The sequence below is a fragment of the Triticum aestivum genome, chromosome 4D, assembly GCF_018294505.1.
Source record: "Triticum aestivum cultivar Chinese Spring chromosome 4D, IWGSC CS RefSeq v2.1, whole genome shotgun sequence".
NCBI lineage: Eukaryota > Viridiplantae > Streptophyta > Magnoliopsida > Poales > Poaceae > Triticum > Triticum aestivum.
In genome coordinates this window covers 450198580-450219114 of record NC_057805.1, presented here as the reverse complement: position 1 = coordinate 450219114, position 20535 = coordinate 450198580, and the positions used below count along the sequence as shown (strand labels likewise).

The following is a 20535-nucleotide window of genomic DNA, read 5'->3' as shown; positions in this document are numbered from 1 at the left end:
TTCTTACTGAACTTAAAGTAGAGGTGGAGAAGACGAAGCTGGCTAATCATGCATCCGTCGATTAGGGAAATGAATATATTATTCTAATATTGTGCTTATGAAGGTGAACTAGCTATATGATGTACTGTGTTGTTTTTATGTAGCTAACGTATTATGATGTTAAAATGTATTTATGTGCCTGATATGAAATTGGCAAACAATTATTCGATATGAAATTGGCAAACAACTATTCGATATGAAATGTGAATTTGCGTAATACTAGAATTATTAATAAACTAATAAACCTGCTAAATGGGTCATGGAACTTTTACAGACGGTTCTATCAGTAAAAGCGTGTGTGACGGATAGCCCATGCCATACAATTTTCTTCATCGAAACGTGTGTGATATATTTGAATAAAGCAAACAGTTAACGGAGGCAGAGCGTGTGTGATCGATACACGTATCGCGCACGAGGCTAAAAAGAAAACGGTGTGGGATATACATACGAATAGAAACGTTTGTCTGGGATTCACTGTGTGGGATGTGCATACGAACGAAAACATTTTTCTGAGATCCAGAGTTTCAACTTGACAATGTTGGCCAAGCAATGTTGGAGACTTATTGATAACTATGGTTCTTTGTGTGCACGAGTGTTAAGAGCAAGGTATTACCCTACAGGAGACATCTTAAACTGTCAACTGAAGAAGGGGTCATCTTATGTATGGTAGAGTATTTGGGCCGGCATCCAAACATTCAAGAAGGGATGTATTTGGAGAGTAGGTAATGGAGAAAAGATCAATATTTGGACAAATTGCTGGAACAAACTGCGGGCTCAATTATTCCTTGCCCAATGGTAACGTGAACTATGCCGTCTTTATTCGCCATGGCAACGTGAGCTATGCTTAACAGCTTAAGTCACTCAACCTCTCACCATATGCAAAGGTTAGAGAGAGAAATGCGGGAACAAACTGCGGGCTCATGTGTCCTGTACAGACGAGCACTCAAGCCGGACCGTCTCCATCCCGCTCAACGAAACGGCTGATGACTCGCACCAGCTCCCCGTCGGCCCCCGAAGCAGGATCCGCGCCGAAAAACCCGTGCTCCTGGCCGGCGAACACGACGAGCTCCACGTCCTTCCCCATGGCCTTCATCCGCTCGGCGTACTCCACGTTCCTGTCCCTGAAGAGGTCGCGCTCCGCGGCCACGACGAGCATGCGGCCCACGCACGTTGGCTCCAAGCTCGGGCTGCCCGGCCCAAACGGGTTCACCAGCGGGTTGTCCCTGCTCGCTCCGGCGGGCATCCCGAGCCGGAAGAACCGGTCGAACATCTCCCGCGTCAGCCATGCGGTGTCCGGCGTGTCCAATTCTGACTGCGTTGGCTCAGCCGAGAACAAGCCCGGCATGAGGAGGATGTACCCCGCGATGCTCGCGGCCGGCTCGAGCCCCGACGTGCCGAACCGGACGGCCATGTGGTGCGCCAGGCTGCCGCCAGCGGACACGCCCGAGACGAACACCCGGCGGGAGTCGGCCGAGCCGGCGAGCCACGAGTCGTCGGAGCCGGAGGTGAGCTGGTCGCGGAGCCATAGGAGGGCCGCGGCGGCGTCCTCGTGAGCGGCGGGGAGGCGGTGCTCTGGCGCGAGGCGGTAGTCGAAGGAGAGCACGACGGCGGGAAGCTCGGCGGCCAGCCGGAGGCAGACGGCGTAGTCCTTAGGCAAGGAGTAGGAGCCGACGCAGAAGCCACCGCCGTGAAAGTACACAAGCACGGGGTGCTTCCCATCCTCTCCGTCGTCGGCCACGTCACGCCGGTGCGGCCTGTACATGCGCAGCCCGAGGCCGCGGCCGGCGTCGTACACGGCGTCCTTCCACTGGACGCGGCCGTCGTTCACGTCAGGTGGTTGGAGTGGTGGCGGCGGGGAGCGGACGACGGTGCCGTCGCTGAGCACCTGAAGTGCGCTCCCGAAGTCATCGACAACGTACGGCGCCGCCGTGTCCGTAGGAGACGAGGACGACATTAATATATCCGTGAAGCCCTCTCTGAGTTGTGGGTTTCCTCGTGCATGCGCTCTCTCGCGCGCGCGTGAGATGGCAATGGCCAATTTGGATGACTAATCGATGGAGCTCTGCCGTAGGATTTATAATGTACTTCCTCCGTTCCTAAATATAAATCTTTGTAGAGATTTCGCTATGAACTACATACGGATGTATGTAGATGCATTTTAAGTGTGGATTCATTCATTTTGCTCCGTATGTAGTCCACCTAATGAAATCTTTACAAAGACTTATATTTAGAAACGGAGGGAGTAGCACTATAGGTACATTGGTCTTTTCACACATTAAAAAAAGGAAACGTTTGTAACCGGACTGCCGGCGGAACGCTCCGCCGTACGCGTGCGAGTCGCACGATTCCACTCGATCCAACGACGCGCTGGTTGCCAACGTGGGCACGTCGCTAGCGCAGCCCCCCGGCCCACCACCGCTTTCATCCCCTCGATGCTTATCCCATGCAGAAACACCGCTCATCCACTACTTTTTTCCTCTACCTCCAGTACTTGCGCTGGCAGCGAGCGCCCAAATCAAAGCCGCCGGAGAAATCAACGCCGCTCCCATACGCCGCCTTTTGCATCTAGATCGGGTTAAGATGGGTTTGGCAGCCGGCCGCCCCCGCCGCGCGACGCCACTGGTGCGAGTGCGAGAGAAGTACTCAGGTGCTGTTGTCCGCCGTCAACTGCGGCGCCTCGACGGCGAGCCTGACGAGGAGGAGTTACAACCAGGGGGCGTGAGGGATGTCCGGCGTGAGATGTGCTACAACCACGGCGAGGCGGTGATGCGACCGGCGTCGCGCACTGCTATGACTACGGCGTTGCGGTGCTACAACCGACATGCTCCCGTGCTGGAACCGGCATGCAGGGGAAATGCTGCAACCTCGGCGTGCGCCCGCGCTAGAAAGGACATGGCGATGCTGCGAACGGCCATGTGGTGTGCTGGAACCGGCGACAAAAAATGATACACTCGATGAGACTGTGTGCTGGGAACCGGCCGCCGGAGCTGCATCCAGTGACACAAATTGCTACATCCGGCATCAAGTTTTGCTGGAACCATAGAAATCCGCACATCAACACTACAAACCAGGCGGGTGGCACCAGCGAGCCATTTTTTTGCTGGAACCGGCACATCCGTTTGCTACAACCGGCGAGCATTTTTGCTACAACCGTGATAAAAATAGTTTCAACAGTATATGAAAAAAGCACCAACCAGGCATTGTGAAAAGGGAAAAGCTACAACCGTTGACTAAAAAAGCTTCAACCGTACGGATTGCTGGAACCGGCGTTCAGAATTGCCAGAACGGGCTTCTTCTTTGAACGGCGACCATGGTGACCACGGTGTTTTTTTTGTTGCAACCGGTATATATTTTTGCTGCAACAGGCGATTTGTTTTGCTACACCCGTTTCATGTTTTTCTACATTCGTTCATGGCCGAGCTGAGTCTCGGGATGACATCGCCTTTTCTTGCTGCAACCGTTGTAGTTTTTGCTACACCCGTCGAGGAATTTTGCTACATCCCCTTTTTTCCTCGTGGAGCTGCAAGCTTGACGGCGGCGTTGATGATTTTTTCCTACAACTGTTGTCTTCATTTGCTACGACCGACACGGGAAAATGCTACAACGGGCATCTCTGTTTTTGGCTGGAACGAGTCAATCATTGATGAGGCGGAGCTGCATCCATGACAAAAAAAGCTACAACTCGCATGATTTTTTGCTGGAACCAGCTTTAGCATCGGTTAGCCAGAAAACACTAGTAGATTTCCTACCACGGGTCAGCTCGGGGATCTCCGGCGAGTGCGGGCAGCCAGAATGGCGAGCACGGACGGCCGGGGCGACGAGCGCGGGGCGGCGCCATGGCCGGTGCGACGAAGCACGGGCGGCGCCCTTGCCGGGGCGACGAGCGATGCAGCGGGCGGCCGGGGCGACGAGCGCAGGCGGCGCCATGGCCGGGGCGACGAGCGCCACCGGCGGCGAGGGCGACGAGCACGGGCGGTGCCAAGGCGGCAAGCGCGGGCTTCGTGGTCGCGCATCCATGGCGGCCTTGACTGGCTCGCTCCTCTCTCTGTTTGCTGGAGACGCTGGAGACGAGGATAAGGTAAGGAAAAAATAGAATAAGAAGCTGCGATCTGATGGTCTTGTGCAGCCAGATCGGGCGGCTGGGGGCAGACCGGCCGAAACTTTCGGCCGGCGCACCGGCGCCCAGTGCTGCCCTTAAAAAAAGGTTAATTATTAATATTATTATGAGAATATGCTTTTAGTCATATTAATTCAGGCCATCAAATTTGCGTGAAGTTTATGCTTTGATTCCATTTATTAAATTTTAATGTGTCAACTACGGGCATCTTCCGAGCAAAAAAACAGCTATGGGCATCCATCCAATCTACTCCCTCCTGTTCCAAAATAAATGACTCAACTTTATACTAACTTTTATTTGGAAACTAGTACAAAGTTGAGTCATTTATTTTGGACCGGAGGAAGTAGCTGGTATGCGTGATTCTTTTTTTTCCCATGTGTTTCATACCTTCGTTGTGCTCTTTTTGGCCATACATGCACTGAAATATCAATCTCTCTCTCTCTCTGTGGATAGCAATGGCCAATGTCGACGACTAATCGATGGAGCTCTACCGTAGGATTTATAATTTAGCATTGTAGATACATTTTTTCCTTTCACACGTTAAAAGAAGTGGTTAATTATTAATTTTGACCCTGCAATTTTTATATTAATTTTGAATATATGCTTTTCAATCATATTAATTCACGCCATCCATTTGCATGAAGTTTATGCTACGATTCCATTTGAATTTAAGTGTGTCAAGTATAAGCTTCTCCGAGGAAAAAAAAAGATATGGCCTCTAACCAATTTAGTCGGCATGGGTGATTCTTTTTTTTCCCGCATGTTTCAGACCCATGTCAAGCTCTCTTTAGGCATAAATGCAGTGAAATATCAATCTCTACTAATAAATGAAGTAGCACTGTAGGCACATTGGTCTTTTTCACATATTAAAAAGTGTTTAATTATTAATGTTGGATGTATGCTTTTCAATCAGATTAATTCAACCATCCAATTTGTGTGAATCTTATTCTTTGATTCCATTTAAATTCAGATTTGTCCGGAGGAGAGGCGGGCGACATTAATACATATGTGCCTCCCTCTCTGAATTGCAGGTTTCCTAGTGCATGCGCGCTCTCTCAGGCGCTCGTAAGATGGCAATGGCCAAACGTGGATGACTAATCAGTGGAGCTCTACTATAGGATTTTTAATAACGTTGCATTGTACCACATTGGTCTTTTCACACATTAAAAAAGGTTAATTATTAATTTTGAAAATATGCTTTTCAATCGAACTAATTCACGCCGTCCAATTTGCGTGAAGTTTATGCTTTGATTCCATTTAATTTAAAATGTGTTAACTATGAGCATCTTTCGTGCAAAAAAGCTGTGGGCATCTAACCAATTTAGCCGGTATGCGTGATTCTTTTTCTTCGTGTATTCTAGACCCTTGTTGCGCTTTCTTTAGCCATACATGCACTGAAATATCAATCAATCAATCAATCAATCTCTCTACAGGTCCCTCTTCCAGGATAGCAATGGCCTATGTCGATGACTAATTGATGGAGCTCTACCGTAGGGTTTATTTTAGCATTTTAGATATGTTTTTCTTTTCACACATTAAAAAGTGGTTAATTATTAATTTTGACCCTGCAAATTTTTATACTAATTTTGAATATATGCTTTTCAATCAGATTAATCAACGCCATCCATTTCCATGAAGTTTATGCTTTGATTCCATTTAAATCTAAGTGTGTCAACTATGAGCTTCTCCTGAAAAAAAAACTATTGGCATCTAACCAATTTAGCCGGCATGTGTGATTAATATCTTTTCCAGGTGTTTCAGACCCGTGTCAAGCTCTCCCCACCTCTCTCTCTCCCCCTCTCTCTCCCTCTCTCTCTCTCTCTCACACACACACATGATAGCAACGACCAATGACAATGACTAATCATTGGAGTAGCATTGTAGGCACAATGGTCTTGTACATGAAAAGTGCTTATTATTAATTTCAAATATATGCTTTTCAATTGGATTAATTCACCCATTCAATTGGTGTGAAGCTTATGCTTTGATTCCATTTAAATTTAAATTTGTCAACTATGAGCATCTCCCCGGCAAAAAAGTTGCGGGCACCTAACCAATTTAGCCGGTATGCATGATTGTTTTTTCCGCATGTTCCAGGCCCATGTTGTGTTCTCTTGGGCCATACATGCACTGAAATATCCATCTCTCTCTTAGGATAGCAATGGCCAATGTCGAGGACTAATCAATGGAACTCTATCGTAGAATTTATAATATAGCATTGTACGCGGATTGGTCTTTTCACATATTGAAAAAAGTGGCCAATTATTAATTTTGGACATCTGTTATTCAATCAGACAAATCACACCATCCAATTTGCGTGAAGTTTATGTTTTGATTTCATTTAAATTTAAATGTGTCAACTATGAGCATCTCCTGGGCAAAAAGAAACTATTGGGCATCTAACCAATTTAGCCGGTATGTGTGATTTTTTCACGTGTTTCAGGTCTATGTCGCACTCTCTTTGGCCATATATGCATTGAAATATAAATCGTTGATGACTCATCAATGGAGCCCCGCCGTAGGATTTATAATGTAGCATTGTAGGCACATTGTTCTTTTCTCGCGTTAAAAAAGTGGTTAAATATTAATTTTAAATAGTTGCTTTTCAGTCAGATTAATTCACATCATTCAATTTGTGTGATTTTTATGCTTTTGATTCCATTTAAATTTAAATGTGTCAACTATGAGCATCTTTCGGGCAAAGAAACTATTGGGCATCTCGATTCTTTTTTTTTTGCGTGTTCCCAACCCCCCCCCCCCCCCTCTCTCTCTCTCTCTCTCTCCGAGGATAGCAATGGCCAATGTCGATGACTAATCAATGGAGCTCTACCGGAGGATTTATAATGTAGGATTGTAAGCACATTGTTCTTTTCACACATTAAAATAGAAGTGGTTAATTATTAATTTTGAATAGCTGCTTTTCAATCAGATTAATTCACGCACATCCAATTTGCGTGAAGCTTATGCTTTGATTCCATTTAAATTTAAATGTGTCAACCATGGGCATATCTTGGAGAAAAAAAGCTATGGGCATCTAACGAATTTAGCCGGTATGCATGATTCTTTTTTTTTCGCGTATACCAGACCTGTGTCGTGCTCTCTTTGGCAATACATGCACTGAAAAATCGATCATTCTCTAGTTTTAGCTTTTATGGTATCACATCGAAGGTTGCAAAAAGTTTTTGAGAAATCACCGCCGGGCAAAGGCACATTAACATGTGTAGAAAGGCATGACTGCCACGAGAAGGTAGCGCCCTTGTTAGCCATCTTCTTAACCTGGCGAGTCTTTTGTGTAAGGTCTTCGATGATGAGGTGCAACCTGATAGAGTTGTGGTGATCTTTGTGGCGGAGAGTCATGGTGTTCCTATAGGCTTAAATCTTTCAAAGGATGTTGAGTAGCACCATTGGCCAAATACCTTCCGAGTGAGGCACCCGACAAGCCCATAGGTTGCCAATGGAGGTGGAAGGGCAGATGACTGACGATCTCGTGGCGGAACCACTACAGGGTGAGGGTGGTGGTGCACTACTCGGGCGGTTAGATTCCTTGCGATGGAACCAACCCATCAAGGTTCAAGTTCTAGATATTTTTCTAGATTTATTTCAGCATTTCCAGCGATGTTTGTTTAGTGGGAGGAGACGTTTTCGTCAACTATGATGGCAGTTGTGATGACGTTGTCAATATTAGGATGTTGTGTCGGTTCAATATCTTGGAGGTGCCTATAGGGATAAGGTGTGCGTACGTGCATTTATAGGGGTCAGCATATGGACGTGTATGGGGCATCTATGAGTGGTCGGACGAATAAAAAAGGTTTTTTTACATCTGTGCCCCTGGTTCCTTAGCCATACGCATTCATCCCCATGCTCTTAACTTTTGCTCACTTTTCCGCACTCCCTTACCCGAAACCCTCAGAACTGGTCACAAACGATGGATGCCATCGGGTCAGTGCTTTGACCTTTAACTCTGACGAGTGGGGCCGCACTGACTGTGTCGCCCGTTGGACCTGATGAGTGGGCTCGTGGTGGACGGTGCCGATGTTAGCCCGTTGGGCTGTGCGCGCGTCGCAACGACAGAAGCCTGTTATGCATGCACAACATATCCAGCTAGCCTGCTATGCATGCACGTAGCTTACCTACCTGCATGCGTCGCTGCCTGCCGCCACGATGCGCTAGCCGGCCTCTTTTTCACGCGAGCCACCATAGACGATGACCGGCCTCATTTTCACGCGAGCCGCCACGGACGCAGGGACAGTTGCTGCCGCTGGTTCGCATCATCTCGCACGCGTGTCTCCTCGATGTAGAGCATTGTTTCACACTTTTCGATCCACTCGCATCTATTCAACGTGGCAATTAAAACCTGTTGGCAATTAAAGTGGCATATCGATCGACGCGGCTCATTTGAACGTAGCAAATTCAAAGCGCGGCCGGTGCCACTCCCCTTCCCTTCCCCTTTCCCTATTTAAACCATCACCCCTCCACCTATTCTCCACACATCCATTTGCGCCGCCCCCTTCTCTACTTAACCCAAACCCAGAGCACTATCAAAGCGAGGCGAGGATGCAGTACAACGGCCCCACCTTCGAGCTCCCACCGACCGTGTCGGAGAGACGGTATCCGGCCGGCGTCGTCGTGGAGAGGACGCTCCGCGTGTGGGCGTTCTCACGCTGGAGGGGTGCAAGGGGGTTTGCCGAGTGGTTCCTTCGTGCGGGCTTCTCCCACCTCCCGGCGGGCTCGCCAGTGATGTTCCGACTGGAGGAAGTGCGTCCAAACTCCAGGACTCCGCCGATTGGGCTCACCGTCACCTTCACCAACAGATTTAATGCGTACTACCTCCTCGGCAAGGTGTTTTGGTGTGGATGCGAATTCATCGCATTCAAAACCCACAACATCTTCACAAACTTCGACTGCATCTTCCCCACCCACGATGGTATGCTGATACGTCTCCAACGTATCTATAATTTTTTATTGTTCCATGCTATATTATATTCTGTTTTGGACATTAATGGGCTTTATTATATATTTTTATATTATTTTTGGGACTAACCTATTAACCGGAGGCCCAGCCCAGAATTGCTGTTTTTTGCCTATTTCAAAGTTTCGTAGAAAAAGAATGTCAAACGGAGTCCAAACGGAATGAAACCTTCGGGAACGTGATTTTCGGAACGAACGTGATCCAGAGGACTTGGACCCTACGTCAAGACATCAACCAGGAGGGCACGAGGTAGGGGGCGCGCCTACCCCCTGGGCGCGCCCTCCACCCTCGTGGGCCCCATGTTGCTCCACCGACGTACTTCTTCCTCCTATATATACCTACGTACCCCCAAACTACCAGATACGAAGCCAAAAACCTAATTCCACCGCCGCAACCTTCTGTACCCGTGAGATCTCATCTTGGGGCCTTTTCCGGAGCTCCGCCGGAGGGGGCATCGATCACGGAGGGCTTCTACATCAACACCATAGCCTCTCCGATGATGTGTGAGTAGTTTACCTCAGACCTTCGGGTCCATAGTTATTAGCTAGATGGCTTCTTCTCTCTTTTTGGATCTCAATACAATGTTCTCCTCCTCTCTCTTGTGGAGATCTATTCGATGTAATCTTCTTTTGCGGTGTGTTTGTTGAGACCGATGAATTGCGGGTTTATGATCAAGTTTATCTATGAACAATATTTGAATCTTCTCTGAATTCTTTTATGTATGATTGGTTATCTTTGCAAGTCTCTTCGAATTATCAGTTTGGTTTGGCTCTTTCCTGCAATGGGAGAAGTGCTTAGCTTTGGGTTCAATCTTGCGGTGTCCTTTCCCAGTGACAGTAGGGGCAGCAAGGCACGTATTGTATTGTTGCCATCGAGGATAACAAGATGGGGTTTATATCATATTGCATGAGTTTATCCCTCTACATCATGTCATCTTGGTTAAAGCGTTACTCTGTTCTTATGAACTTAATACTCTAGATGCATGCTGGATAGCGGTCGATGTGTGGAGTAATAGTAGTAGATGCAGGCAGGAGTCGGTCTACTTGTCTCGGACGTGATGCCTATATACATGATCATACCTAGATATTCTCATAACTATGCTCAATTCTGTCAATTGCTCAACAGTAATTTGTTCACCCACCGTAATATTTATGCTCTCGAGAGAAACCTCTAGTGAAACCTATGCCCCCCGGGTCTATTTTCTATCATATTAATCTTCCAACACTTAGTTATTTTTATTGCCTTTTATTTTACTTTGCATCTTTATCATAAAAATACCAAAAATATTATCCTATCATATCTATCAGATCTCACTCTCGTAAGTGACCGTGAAGGGATTGCAACCCCTTTATTGCGTTGGTTGCGAGGATTTATTTGTTTGTGTAGGTGCGAGGGACTCGTGCGTGGCCTCCTACTGGATTGATACCTTGGTTCTCAAAAACCGAGGGAAATACTTACGCTACTTTACTGCATCACCCTTTCCTCTTCAAGGGAAAACCAACGCAGTGCTCAAGAGGTAGCATATGCACAGCCTCCCCTACTACATCGGCCAGGACGGCATGGAGAGGAGGAGCAGTGAAGATGGTGGTGAAGGCCCGGTCTCGTGAGCTTGTCTTGCCCTAGGGTGTTAGGGCTTTTTATCTTTTATATATTTCTATCTTAATTATGTCGTTGGTTGTACCGTGAACTTTTAAACTCTGTCGTGTTATCCCCTAAGAACTATGTTATGCTTGCTACCCTTATTTGATATGTTGTTGGTTATCTGTGTTTTGCTTGCTATTTCTATCTTATTTGACGTGAGATATCGCTAGATGGATATGGTGTCGTACACGAGCCCTTATGCTAAATCAATCAATGAAAGGGTATCCCTCAATGAAAACCAGCAAGTTTTGGGGTTAGCCTTGTAAAAATGATTGGAGGGTAGTCCATTCGTCTTGTTATATTCATGGTGTGTACTTGTGTAGGTCAAGTTTAAATGGCCCATTTAGAGTAGGGTCAAGTTTTCGCACGCGCGGATAATGGACTAGTTGAAGTGTCAAAAAGGAAACTAAAGCTAGAAAAATGAGCCATGTTGATGTTGAAAGAAGAAGAAGAAAAGCTAATTTTTTTGAATTGTTGGTGGCCCTATTCCATATATTGTATGAACAAATATAAGCTAACTTTTGAATAGTTTGTGGACTATGCTATGGTTTAGGGCACCCTATGTTTTATGTAAGAAGTATGTTATGGTTGCTACTTTCTATGTTATGGATGTATGCTTGCTACATGAGATATCGGTAGATGGATATGGTGTCGTAGCCGAGCCCTAGACATGCTCTTTAGACGGATATGGTGGCTAATGGTGCCACCGGACTTTATTTTAGACGTGGTTTCAGATGGATATCATGATCTACATAATTAAGTCTGGGGGAATTGTAATTTCCGAACGTTCTCACCTTGTCGATATCATGATCTACATATCCCTTTATCGTAGAACTGCTCCTTTGCATCTGCACCCAAAAAACTAGAAAATTAATTTGATGTGTGTGTGTGCGATGCCTTTGGACTCGGACCTGAGTCTCTCATAACTAAGCTATGGCCCATTAACCAGCTCACTTAAATTACTTTTGTTGTCTTACCCTCTAATTTCATACTTTTATATAGCCCATTGGTTACAATAGGTAGTTTCCATATATAGTATTAAAAATGCTATTGTCTCTCTCCATTATGGTAGTAGGTCTCGTTGTCTTGCTCCTATTTCTACCTTGTCCGAGGAAAGTAAATAATGGGCTGGAAAATTAAGAGGATCGAAATGGAAGTACGCAATCCTTGCTCCCATTATGGTAGCATGTTTCTCTCCATTTCAAGACTAGGAGCACGCAACCAATGCATGTCATCGGGCTCCTTGACTTGATAACTTAGGTACAGAGACCACGGTAACTTTGCCTCGTGGATACAAGTTGTTGAAATCATACCACCGATAACTTCTTTGTAAATAGCATGATAATATACACTCCCGGACTTGATAACTTAGGAATAAACACCACAATACCTTTCACCCGTGGAAAAAAGTAGTTGAAAACATACTCGGGTAACATCTGTGTAAAATAACATGGTAATATAGGATCCCGGACTTGATAACTTAGGTACAAACACCACGATAATTTTGACCCGCGAAAAAAAGTTGTTGAGAACATACTCTGATAACTTTCTTTCCGTGTAAATAGCATGATAATATAGGCTCCCGGTCCTGATAACTTGGATATAAACACCACGATAACTTTGTCCCATGAAAAAAATTTGTTGAAAACATACAACCGATAACTTCTTTGTAAATAGCATGATAATATACACTCTCAGACTTGATAACTTAGGTATAAACACCACGATAACTTTGACCCGTAGAAAAAGTTACTGAAAACATACTCCGGTAACATCTGTGTCAATAACATGGTAATATAGGCTTCCGTACCTGATAACTTAGGTACAAACACCACGATAACTTTGACCCGTGAAAAGAATTTATTGAAAACATACTCTGATAACTTTTTGTGTAAATAGCATGATAATATAGGCTCCCGGTCCTGATAACTTAGGTAAAACACCACGATAACTTTGACATGAAAAAATTTGTTGAAAACATACTAGTGTTAACTTCTCGTGTAAATAACATGAGTTGGTAACATGGGAAAATGTTGTTAAAAATACATCCCAATAACTCATGTGTAAACAACATGATAGTACACGCACATGAGAGCTGATAACTCATATACAAATATCGGTAATTTTTTGACCGAGGGAATGAAAAATATTGAAAAATATACCCCCGATAACTTTTGTGCAACATGGTAATATACATAACAAAGCTGATAACTCACTACAAACCTCATAATCACTTTTTGACCCCTGGGATAAAAGTCTATTGAAAACATACCCCCGAAATTTTTGTGTAAGTGACACGGTAACTTATGTATGACAGAAGTGATAACTCACGTAGCCCGGATGTGGTAACTTTTGGTCCAAAAAAAAAGTCATCAGAACATATCAAGATGGGATCTAGTTTCGAAGATCTCGTCGAGACGGTTTTTTTTGTGAAGACGGTTTTTCAATCGGGGCGACGGTTTGAGCTACAAAACATTTTGAAGTTTGAAAAAAAAAAGAATCTAGGATGACATCAGCTTTTTGTCCTTTAGTGCATATATGCATGTAATTAGAGGGAGGAGTACACGTGAAAGGAAAATTAGTCGTTCTAATGCATGCATGTATATAATTAGAGTGAAGTAAGGATCGTTCTTGCCTATTGCTAAAATCCGAATGTTTGGTAGTTATAAAAGTCCTTAAGTCTGACATGCTCTTAATAACAAAAACAAAAAAAATCATGTATACAATATTTTTCTTACAACAAAAACATGTTTATAATACCCGCATGTCAAAAAATGAAAGTGTTGTGTCGTAGGCTATATACAGAAGGAAATTGCCACGATATGTACAAATAAATTTGACATGGGCAAGTCAAACAATAAATCAATTTACCATCATGCACTATTTTTTTCGGCATCGCAATAAATGGATTTACCATGGCAATAATCAAGGAAAAAACAGAGTCAGCGCGTGCACTATTTTTCTAGGCCTCTTTTATCTTTGTGGGCCTTCGACACCGAACGCAATGATACGGCCCAACCAGAGCTTAGTTTCAATCTGGGCCCTAGAACTACGTTTTTTTCTTCTGTGGTCGGTGTTGTCTGACGAAACTGAAGAAACAAAAAGTGTACAAAACTGACATGATCCACAAATTAAGCAACATAGAGCATAGAGCACATGATCCACAAATTAAGCAACAGAGAGCATAGGGCACATGATCCACAAATTTAAGCAAATTATATAGCACATGATCCACAAATTTAACCAAATCCTAGAGCACATGACACCACACTAATAACATTTCTAACGAGTGATGACCAGCAAGTAAGCAAATCCTAGAGAAACTACACAAAAAGAAAAGGGATAAAATCCTAAAGCTATCAGATTAGCCTGCTTGTTCAATTGAACCATCTACTTCAAGTTCTTGTTCATCTTCTTTAATTCCCCCTTCAGATCTGCATCCCCAACTATCAGAGCAGCACTTTCAGAGACCAAATTCGTTGTCGCCGACGGCAGATTGAGCTCCCGGGTTGGGGCCCCATTGAATTGAATCCGCTTAACGTAGTCATCCAGCCATTCAAAATGTGTGCATTTCTTCACGATCTGAAACGAAAACATGAACCCTAAATCCCAGATCGAAAAATAATTAAAAGCAAATAGAAAAAGAAATCAGAGAAAAAACATGAGATCTAACCTGCCCCTCTGGCTTGCTCTCGCATTTCACGAACTCGCTCCCATATTTGCCATTCTTCACCTCCTTCAAAGTCAATCGTATCAGTGGTGCGCTGCATGGGCAGTCAGTACATCGCTCCATGGGAAGTGGACCATACTGGGTCCACGAGGGGTGGGAGGCTGAAGTGGAACTCGACATATCGCCCAAAGTCGCCGGAGAAGAAGAAGCAGAGGAGTGGCTCCTCGCGTCGCCGGAGAAGAAGAAGCAGAGGAGGAGTGGCTCCTCTCGTCGTCGTAGAATAAGCAGCAGAAGAAAGGGGAGGCACAACCAACAAGTCTCGCGGATCGCCCCACGACCCAACGATGCGGAGCCGTCCATGTGATCCAACGGCGCGGAGCCTGCACGCAGCCTGCCCTCGGAATTCCTTCTAGAAGACCACATCTGAGGGTTGTCGCTTGGCGCTAGGGTATGATCGGACGGCTGACGTTCGGAGCTAGGGTTATGCGAAACCCCGCAGAGTTTAGAGGGGTTTTGAGCTGGTCAACGGGGTTTCCAAGGCTTTGACTGAGCATAACTAATTTTAAAAAAATCGAAAAAATATGAAACCTTCGTCGTTCGTCATTTTAGAAGACACACTAACGAGGAAAAATACTAAAGTAGGTATACGGACATTTACAAAAAAACCTAGCTAGCACGATCGAGGTCAAATGAGCACCATTAATTTTAAAAAATCAAAAATATAAAAAACTACGCACAATGTTGTCTTGTGTGACATGTTACCAACCAAAAATCATAAACTTTGTCTATGGACATTTTCATGAAAAACCCTTCACACATATGAGCTATCACGTACAACGTTTCATAGAGACCAAGGAGAGGAGGTAGGGTTCCCTTCGGTTTTTTAAAATTAAAAAAAATCAAAAAATCACCAAAGCTTGATTTCATACTGAATAAGAAGGATCTGAATTTAGTTTTCCATTTTCATATTTTAAACGTGTTTTTAATGGTTTTCTATTAAAGTATTTTTTCCAAAAAAATGTAAAAATATAAAGATTAATTCAATAAATAGTGATTCTTCGAATCTACACTATATCGATTGAATAGGTGTTAATAAAAAATATTTGGCTCATTTGGAGTAGGTCCAAAAAAACTTGATTACAAATGGGGTTGTTTACCCTAGCTTGGGAGCTCATTTGGAGCACATTTCTCATGACTACAAGTTTTACCACGCAAAAGAGATCGAACTGATCACCTAACGTTTATAATAGTTCAGCAAGCTTTGCAACTCACACCACAGGAAAATGGACTTCAAGTGTTTGTTCAAATTCAAAGTTTGCCTAAAATTCAAATTTTGCTTCAGCTTTGTATTCTACCTCAAATTTCACATCAAATTACAAATAGAATTATTACACCTTACAAGTTTTCACAGTAGTTCAAATTGACGACAGAATCCTTATTACAAATCCTTAAAGTTCAAAGTTTATGATTTGCATTCAAGTTCAAATTCAAATCTTTGCTTTGCTCCTTGTGTTCCGGGATGGGTTAACCGTCTTGCTTCTGGTTTCCATGGCTGGGATATTTTGAGCTTTTGAAAGCTTTGTCTTGTTGCTTCTGATCTTCACTTCTGGTGGTGGCGGTTTTGTTGAGCTTTGACTGACCGAGCAAGTGATGACCAGTTGACGGTCATCTGTGGGTTCACTAATCCTTAAAGGAACTTCAGACAAAATAACTTCCTCCTCTCTTATAGCTTCAAAACCTTCATAAGCCATGGTTTCAAATTCTGCATCAGATGATGGTTCAACTGATGAAGTTTCTTCCTCTCTAGGTCTTTTCTGTCCTGTGCCTCTAATTAACCTAGACCTGGGTCAAAGAGAAATAAGCCTAGCCACTGATAAAAATGGAAGAAATGCAAAAAAGGTAAAGGTTGCACACATACCAAGCTGCTACTTCAGTTGCTTCATTCTCCTCTAAACTTCCTGCATTCTCCTCTACTGCTGCATTCTCCTCTAAACTTCTGCATTGTCCTCTGCTGCTGCATTCTCCTCTGCATTTGCTGCTGCCCATTGTTCCTCTTCTCCAAATGATGCATCAACTGGATTGGTACAACGCCTAGCAATATGCCCTAGGATACCACATCTTTTGCACTTACGCTGTTTTTTTACACGACCCTTTTCACCAGCTCTTATCCTGTTTTTCCTTGGTCTTCCTGGTGGTCTAGTCAGTACATGAGAACGGAGTTTGAACCCTGGGTCTACTATGTTCCATTGGTCTTTTCCCAAGAGTGCAGGCATATTTTCAGCATAAGCAGCCCTAAATTTGGCAACAAAGAAATATTCAGAGCAATACTGATCAACTTCACCATCTTCACCTCCAATAACAGTCATGAGATGTAGGGCATGCATGCACGGCTTCCCGCGGATTTGCCATTGCCTACAGCTCCATTCCTTGGTTGCAAGGTTCACTGGATATCTCCATTCCCTATTTTTACTGTCAGTGTATGTCACCTCAGCCTCGTATGTCGACGGTCGAATGCATTTCATCCTTAGTCCTCTTGCCTTGGCATGCAATGCCTTAATCAAAGATGGGAGCATAAGATGGCCAACATATTGTGTTTCTGCAATTCTTTTACGAAGAGCCATCTTTATCATGATCATCTGCCTGATCTTATCAAATGCTTGCCACAACAAAAGCCCTTTCACTGACTTGAACTTTGCATTGAAACACTCAGCGAGGTTATTGGTCACATAGTCTACTTTGCAGATTTCATTGAATTTGCTTCTTGACTACACCTTTCCATGATGTTCATCCATGTACTCCTTCACCAAAGGATTGTGAGCATACAACACTCAAATGGTGCTCATGCTTCCTCAAGCTGCATGTGTATGATGCTGGTCATAGGTTCTCATCATAAACTTTGCCTCTGAATTTCTTTTTAAAATTCTGCGCTAGGTGTCGCAAACATTCCCTATGTTCCACTCCAGGGAATACAATTTCTACTGCAGTTTCTAAACCCTTGCAAGCATCTGTGTGTATAACTAAACCCGAGGGTGTACCTATAATGTTGCGCAACTGCTGCAGAAACCAGACCCAACTCTCCTCGGACTCTACCTCCAACACGCCAAATGCAACTGGAATAGCCAGTTATGTCCATCAAATGCAGAAGCTGCTGCTAGCTGGCCTCTCCATCTTCCATTCAAAGCAGTTGCATCGACAGCCAAATAGGGCCTACAACCATTCAGAAACCCCTGCCAGCAAGCCTTGAAACAAACAAAAGCCCTCCTGAAGCACTCCTTCTCCAGTGTCTTCCCTTTTAATTTGTACTTAACTGTATGCTTGTCAATCTCTACAACACTCCCTGGACTAGCCGTCTCCACTTCAGCTTTGAAGGTGTAAAGCAACTGAAAACTCTCATTCCATGGACCATTAATCCTATCAAGAGCCATTTCCTTAGCATAGAAAATCCTCATGTAAGGTATATTAATCTTGTACTTCTCAAATAGCTTCCCATGGAGTGTTGTTGGACCAATTGCTGGTGTTTCCCTCACCCAATCCAAGATTGCATCTGCCACCCACCTAGTGTTTGCAAGCTTTGATTTGTCCTTTCCCCCTCCCCCTCCAGGTGGGCAAGTGTGCCCGTGTGGGTTGCTTTTTATCTGAAACAAAATGAAAAATGATGTCAAATACAATTAAGAAACAGTACACATGATCTGAATATAAAATGGATAAATAATATAATAAAAAGATTCAGTTGTAATACCTGAATCAATTTGCTCTTTAGCATAGTGGAGGCATGCAACCTCCACCTACACCTATCATAAGGTCAATGAACAGTGAATTTTCCTGGCTCACTCCTATCAACCTCATAGGAGTTTTTAGTGAGAATGCAATATGTATTCACTGCATTACGACAGTCCACCATCGATTCGAATACGGTTCCTGGAGTAAGCTCAGGATTCTCCCTGTTCCACTCAATTGTTGGCATGTCCTCACCATCATATTCTTGTAAAAGTAAGGAGTCGATGTTCTCCTCCCTCTCTTCATCGTTAATGTCATCAAATCTAGCACGGCTGCTAGGCTCCTCTGGATATTCATCTTCCACTACCTGTTGACTGAATCTATCTACCAGTTCGGGAAATAGAATCTCATCCTCATCATCATGTCGAGGCACTTCCTCGTCGGGATCTGCATCTACTTCTACATCAGGTGCAGAAGGGAGAGGAGAAGTGGCAGAATTAGCGGCAGCCGACATGTTGTGGCTTTTAAAACCACTAGGTTTACTTGGTCTCGACCTACAAGGAGTGCGAGGACGCTCGCTATTAGCAGAGACAGATGATGTCTGAACACCCTTCCCCTTTGGGATACGTTGTTTGCGTGCCTGAAGCACACCGATATGGATTTTACCGAAATGGCTGTCAGCATTCAAACGAAATAGCAATCCCAGATGCTCATCACAAGTTAATGGGACAAATCTCTGCTCGATATGTCGAAATATCTCAGTTCAACAGCATCGGCAGGGCTCCACAGATACTCACAACAGAGTGCCTCGCGGAAATCTGTGAACGAAGCGCTGGTTTCTACCACTTTAGGATAGGAAACCCAGAAACCAGACACGGTTTAGTTCCACGCAGCTCGCTAGTTTCCATTCTAACTGCCAGCCGAAAAGCAAGTGCAGGATCAACCCTATTCGGTTGAAATAAGATAAAGGGCGCAGTTAGGCCGAAAATTTTCAGATAAATTGCACTGATTCACGCCAACGGTGGTCAAATACAGCCTAATTTACGGATCTCCTAATCAATTTGAGAGTAAAACGATGCTTACCCGGGTGGAATCCATGAATTATCCACCTCTGATTCGACCCAATCATCTCCACGGTCGATGGGCCGGACAGGGTGCTCCCCCGACATCGCTTCCTAATCCTAGATGGGACGACGACGGCAGAGGCGGCACGACGGCGGTGGAGGGGGTGGCTGAAAGGATCGAGATGGACCTAGAGGGGGGTGAATAGGTACAATTACAAATTTTAATTGTTACTAAGCAATTTTAGGCAATAATGCGGAAAATGAAAGTGAGCCTAACAATTGCAAGTATGATACTAATGAGCTAAGCAAGATAAACAAGTGACACAAATATATGAGTAAGCAAGCACAAGATGATATAAGTAAGTGCTAAGAGACAAGTAACCACAAATTGAGAGTTAGGGTTAGGAATAACCGCAACTCCGAGAGACGAGGATGTATGCTGATGTTCACTTCCTTGGAGGGAAGCTACGTCACCGTTTAGAGAGGTGGATGTTACCACGAAGGCACACCAACGCCACGAAGGCTCACCCTATTCTCTCCTTGAGACAACACCACGAAGGCGTTTCTCAACCACTAGTGGTAGACCTTGGGGTGGTCTCCAAACCCTCACAAACTTTCCGGGGGAAATCACAATGGTCGATTCCTCGCCGGAGCACTCCTACCGCCTAGGAGTCTCCAACCTCCAAGAGTAACAAGAAGCACCACAAAAACAAGGGGGAAAAACTTTCGCTTTGGTGAATGTGTAGATCGAGCACTTCTCCTTCGCTTCTCAAAAGATTAAGAGCTTTGGTTGGCTAAGGAGGGAGATCTCCAAGAAATCGAGGTCTGAAAATGGAGGTGAGAGAAATGGAGTCGTCAACCCCTTCGTGAGGAAGAAGAAGACTATTTATAGGTGGGGATGAAATCTGGCCATTGGAGGCAGATTTCTGCGTAGCCCGGAAGTTCCGGCTACAGACGGAAGTTCCAGACCTCGAAAGTTCCGCGCAAGTTCCGGACAGGTTTCGGGCTACACAGAGAGTTTGCACTACTCAGTAGTACCCTGGAAGCTGCTGAAATAGGGGACGGAAATTCCGGTGCCCGGAAGTTCCGGCCGCCCCGGAAGTTCCGGCCAGGTTCCGGCGAGGTTCCGGGCTACACAGAAAGATTGCATGAAAAAGTGTAGTTTCTCTGGGTACCCGGAAGCTTCCCGGACCCCGCCCGGACATTCCGGTCCCCGGAAGTTCCGGCCGTCTCGGAAGTTCCGGCCTGAACAGAAACTTGGCACTAGGATTTTCAGATCAATGTGAGAAGGTAAGTTGATTCCCCAGATGTTTTTATG

At 44.8% G+C, this 20535-nt stretch overlaps 1 protein-coding gene across 1 annotated transcript; it reads right to left on the bottom strand.

Moving 5' to 3' along the window:
- Positions 1–803: 803 nt before the first annotated feature.
- Positions 804–2072, bottom strand: LOC123100272 (probable carboxylesterase 15). Its single transcript, XM_044522220.1, has one exon. The coding sequence runs from the start codon at positions 1991–1993 to the stop codon at positions 983–985; it is 1011 nt and encodes a 336-aa protein (XP_044378155.1). The 5' UTR covers positions 1994–2072; the 3' UTR covers positions 804–982.
- Between the last annotated feature and the right edge of the window lie 18463 nt (positions 2073–20535).

Coding starts and splice junctions, on each gene's coding strand:
- LOC123100272 (XM_044522220.1), bottom strand. CDS start 1,993: ATGTCGTCCTCGTCTCCTACGGACACGGCGGCGCCGTACGTTGTCGAT.